The sequence below is a fragment of the Trichomycterus rosablanca genome, chromosome 2 (assembly GCF_030014385.1).
Source record: "Trichomycterus rosablanca isolate fTriRos1 chromosome 2, fTriRos1.hap1, whole genome shotgun sequence".
In the NCBI taxonomy this organism is placed as follows: Eukaryota; Metazoa; Chordata; class Actinopteri; order Siluriformes; family Trichomycteridae; genus Trichomycterus; species Trichomycterus rosablanca.
The window spans coordinates 59,325,466-59,330,687 of NC_085989.1; the positions used below are offsets into that span (position 1 = coordinate 59,325,466).

At 36.6% G+C, this 5,222-nt stretch overlaps 1 protein-coding gene across 1 annotated transcript; it reads right to left on the reverse strand.

Annotated features, from left to right (window-relative positions):
* Positions 1-4,262: 4,262 nt before the first annotated feature.
* LOC134302940 (GTPase IMAP family member 9-like) lies at positions 4,263-5,009 on the reverse strand. Its single transcript, XM_062988197.1, has one exon. The coding sequence runs from the start codon at positions 5,007-5,009 to the stop codon at positions 4,263-4,265; it is 747 nt and encodes a 248-aa protein (XP_062844267.1).
* Between the last annotated feature and the right edge of the window lie 213 nt (positions 5,010-5,222).

Consider the following 5,222-nt stretch of genomic DNA (forward strand, 5'->3'; position numbering starts at 1 on the left):
TTGTTCAGTTCTGCTCCTCTATTCTGCTCTACCATCCCATCTATCTTCTGTAGAGGTTTAGTGTCCTGCTGTCTGTTGTTTGGTCCTGCTTTGATAAAGATCTGATTTCCTTCTCCATTCTGCTGCACCATCCTGTCTATCTTCTGCAGAAGTTCAGTGACCTGCTGTCTGTTCTGTGGTTCTGCATTATTAAAGATGTGAAATCCTCCTCCACACTGATCTAAAACCCTTCTGAGATGTTTATTTCTAATTCTTTCCTCATCTATAATTTCATCTTACACCATCACCATGGGTGAAAAGAATGATCTTGTGATCTGTAACCAAAAACCTCCTGTAACCGCTTAATTATTTCCTCTTCCTGTTCTGTGAATGTTCCAAACCTGAAAACCAGAATGAGAGCATGAACTCCTGGTTGTGAGAGATAAACACTCCTGCACAACTGCTCCGCTAACTGATCTTGTGACAGTGTTGTGTCAAAGATTTCTGGTGTATCAACCACACGTGTGAGTTTTCCTTCTATCACAGCTTCAGCACGTTCACATTTATGCTCGGGATGGTGTTTCCTGTTGCACGATCCTCCGTTCCTCCTGGTCCATTTCAGCAGATCTGATCTCTTTATCAAAGGGCCTTGCTCAAGGGCCCAACAGCAGCAACCTGGCAGTGGTGAGGCTTGAACCTGAACCCCAGCTAGACTTTAATAAATAAACGTAATACATGTAGTAAATGTTAGTAAATGTAATCTGTAGCTCTGAAATAGACCAGTGATAATAAATTCCCTCCATATTTCAGTAAAACCTTCAGTTCAGTTGGGTTTGTGTTACGGGGGCGTGTAGGACGCTCGTGACAATCATTTTCGACTATATTGATTCTTACTTTAATGTTGCCAACAACGCCACCTAGGAGTTTTAATATTTGTAGGGAAAGTTTTTAATTTAGGTCTAAGCGAACACACAATGTTTTAAAGCCACAGGTTCTTTTCGATCTGGGGTGCAAGTAATCAAGGTAGATCACCACAATCTACTAAATTAAAATAAGTTTTTTTAACCATAAAAAGTTCACATAAGGGACCAATATTAAATTACTCCTCTCAAAGGACTAAATACTTTAAAATGTTAGAATAACTTCACTCACAACTTACTAAGTTCAGGCTAGGGTAACTCCTGTACAACTCCCGTCACACAAGAAAAACACAAAACAAAACCCCTTCACAACGATCAGATGAAATCAAGCCCATAAAACACGACCTATAAATAAAACAGTTGTACTGATGGTTAACGTAACCCGCGCCCAGTCAACAAAAAATAGCGAAAGAAGTAAAAGTACGAAATACGACTACTCTAAATACTTAACACAACTTAGCAAAATGGAAAACAAACAAAAACAATAAGTAAAATAATCTCAGTGGGTTCTAGGTTGTACTCAATAATCTAGTCCAGGAAGAAGCCTAAAAATCCGATCCCAACGACTCTTAACTATTCCGTAAGAAGAAAAAGGAAGGAAAATCGTGAAGCGGACTTCTCTCAGCCCCAGCACGGCTTGGTCTGTGTCCCCACGAAGCAGTACAATAACACGTCATGGCTCAGGGTCTCAATAAATATAAAGATTAAACAAACACCAAATTCACCCACGTCTGCTGGTTTTAGTTCTCGCTCTTCCTCTGCTGTACTAAAGCTGAATATCGACACTCCTGTGGTTCATTACATGTTTGGTTTAACTAAGATCCTTTGGCATCAGTGAGTGTTGGCCAGTCAACAACCTGCAGGTAGTTGGTTTGTGGGTAAATACTCACCACAGCTGGTTTATACACTTAATGTTAGTTATCAGCTCTGCCATTTGCATGGATTCAGTGAAAGTGTTAATATGTTGTGGATATTTAGATTGAAACAATAAGTCGCAAACCTCAACCTACCCTGGGGCCAGTGATAGCTCAGTGGTTAAGTTACTGGACTAGTAATCGAAGGATCGCTGGTTCAAGCCCCACCACTGCCAGGTTGCCACTGTTGGGCCCTTGAGCAAGGCCCTTAACCCTCAATTTCTTATTGTGTAAGTTGCTTTGGATAAAAGCGTCTGCTAAATGCTGAAAATGTAAATGCTCATAAATGACTGAGCCTTTTGTTATGACAGATGTATTTCTTACAATAATTTAAACCCAAACCTCTCAGATTTTCTCCTGTGTGTCAGAACAATTCTTTAATTCTTTAACATGTTTTAACACGTTTTTCAGTTACACCTTGCTGGGGTTTTTTACAGCAGAACAAAGCCCTGCCAAGTTCAGTCATGTGTTGTTTGTTACGTTATTTTCCCAGAACACCGAGCTATTTATGACTTCTATTAATTATGTTCATCTTTTATATAGTGATTGAAATGTGGGCGTTAACAAAAAGCTGTGTGTATCCCGTGTACAGATCAGGTATGTACTGTTGCATTGTGGTTTTCTAATCCTGAAGCCGTGCTAAGAACAGGTTGGTTTTAACAGAGAGCTGGGTGAGTTTGTTCTACACTTTATGCAAGAAAATGTCACATCACACAAAATACATTTTTCTCACAAGATGATTGTTATAATCTGCTAAAATCTTGCCTGAGTAAACGAGTTAGTTAAACTGGTAAACTAATTATTACATATTTATTCATTTGCTGAACTTTTTCCACCACCGTAATCTACACTGTAACAAATTTCTGTAGTTTTTACAGTATTACTACTGTAGAAGGATAAAATTCTTACTGTAGAACCTGTACACAGCATTTTACTGTAGATCTGCAAAGGATCATGGTCAAGATTCAGTGGTGGGCGAATTCTACAGTAAGCATATTTCTGCTGTGAATCACAATACGGTAAGTTTAAGCGGGATTTTTCTTTTCATTATATCTAACACAAATATTAGTTTTTTTTTATCACTCAGACAGAAAGACATCTTTATATCATCAGTAACAGGTACAGAAATTAGAATTACTTGATAATAGTCACCTACTCTTTTAAAACGCTATTAATACAGAAAGCAAGCTAGCTCGCTAAACATAGAACTAATCGGCCAGTTGATAAACAACTAGCTAATGGTCTAGCTAAAAGTGATACCAGCCAGCGTGCATAACATTACCAAAACAGGTAAGAATTTTAAACAGCACATTTTTAATAGTAGAATGTGTTTATTAATGTAATATCTCTAATGGGAGGTTAGGAATTAACAAAACTGTCATAGTCTCCAGTCTTGTATATACATTTCTACAGCAGTAACAGTAATTCCTTGTTTTATCTTTACAGTGCAGGAAAGAAAACTTTAGCCCAAGATGTGGATTCTAGCAAATGTAAAACAAAGCACTTGCACATTTTTATGGTTTTGTTTAGAACAGCAGTGTTTACAAAAATATGAATTTATTTATTTAATTATCTATGTATTTTCAAAAACATGTTTTAAAATGTTGAAATTCAATAAATGATTTTTTGTTACAAAGTGTCTTAATTTTTACAATGTATAGTTATTTTTCGAATATTATTTTAGTGTTAAATGCTGTAATGCCTTTAAAGTAGTCTGATATTTGCTGTAATTAAAAGACTGCATTACTGTGATAACAATTACAGTAAAGTGATTACTGCTGTAATAGGTTACAGTAATGTGAAATTACTGTAATAAGAGCTACAGTACTGTGATTATTACTGTAATAAATATTACAGTACTTTATAGTTACTGTAATTACATTTGCAGTATGTGTACTGTAAAATTTATTACAGCAACTTACCGGCTAATTGCTGCCAGCAAGTTACTGTACATTTCACAGTGTCCTTTTTACAGTGTAGACTGTAAATAGATGAATAAGAATAATGACCCGACACGCCCCGTGTAGTTTTATGTTTATAACCTCATGCTAGATAACTTCAGCTGTGTGATGATGAATTTGTGATTGTTGTATTCAGTAGAAGATAAAAGTTCAGAACTGTGGAGTCAGTTTAACAGAAATGAACATATTTTAACACACATTTATCTCATTAAACAGAACCAGACAAAAAAAACAGAACACAGTAAATGTACGTATATTAACAGTAGAACGATTATTATGGAATTATGAAGCACGTGATTAAAAAAAAACAAAATTATAAAACAATAGAAAGAATAATAAGTAATTGATAAGTAAACCAACAGTACAAAATCATTTCTATTTGTAATATGAAATCATTTTATAGTGCAGCTTCTTGTTTTAATCAGACTTTCACCTCCTGCTGTTGCTTCCAGTGAAGCACCACAAACCACTTCCTTCCTAAATCCCAGTTACCACTTAAATACTCCCTTCATCACTAACATCACCACCCCCATAATAACTGTTGTTACTAGCATCAGCACAGCTGCAGCTAAAAGAGTAGTTCTAAATAAAATTAATTTCTTGTTTTTCTCCCTGAATTCCTCCCAGTTTGAGCCCTGCGCTCCCTTATACACCTCATTAGTGTAGAATCCTCCTTCATTCCACTGCACCATGCTGTCTATCTTCTGCAGAAGTTCAGCCACCTGCTGTCTGTTCTGTTGTTCTTTATTATTAAAGATGTGAAATCTTCCTCCACACTGATCTAAAACCCTTCTGAGATGTTCATTTGTACTTCTAACTATTTCTTCCTCTCTGACACCATCAGCATGAGTAAACAAAATGATCATGTGATCTGTAACCTGCTCACCATAAACCTCCTGTAACTTCTTAATCATTTCCTCTTCATATTCTGTAAATGAATCATATTTGAAAACCAGAATGAGAGCATGAACTTCTGGTTGTGAGAGATAAACACTCTTGGCAAACTGCTTCGCTAACTGATCTCGTGCCAGTTTTGTGTCAAAGAATCCTGGTGTATCAACCACACGTACACGGTTTCCTTCTATCACAGCTTCTACACGTTCAGTGATTTTTGTTACAGTATATAAAGATCGTTTTGATCTGAAAACATTTCTTCCCAGGATGGTGTTTCCTGTTGCACTCTTCCCAGCACCAGTCCTCCCCAGCAGCACGATCCTCCATTCCTCCTGGTCCATCTCAGCAGATCTGATCTTTGGATCTCTTACTGGATCCTGTTAGTACCACAGAAAACCTCCGTTACACACTTATAACTTCACACACACACACTGTAATATATATATAAATATTATTATTATTATTATATAATTTTGGAGACAAATTTCACCACTTAAATGTCTCCTCTTGATGAATACAGACACACACTCGTGCTCTACTGTAAAATGACTTAT

Bases quoted from the DNA above. Each gene is read 5' to 3' on its own strand.
- LOC134302940 (XM_062988197.1), bottom strand. From the start codon at position 5,009: ATGGACCAGGAGGAATGGAGGATCGTGCTGCTGGGGAGGACTGGTGCT.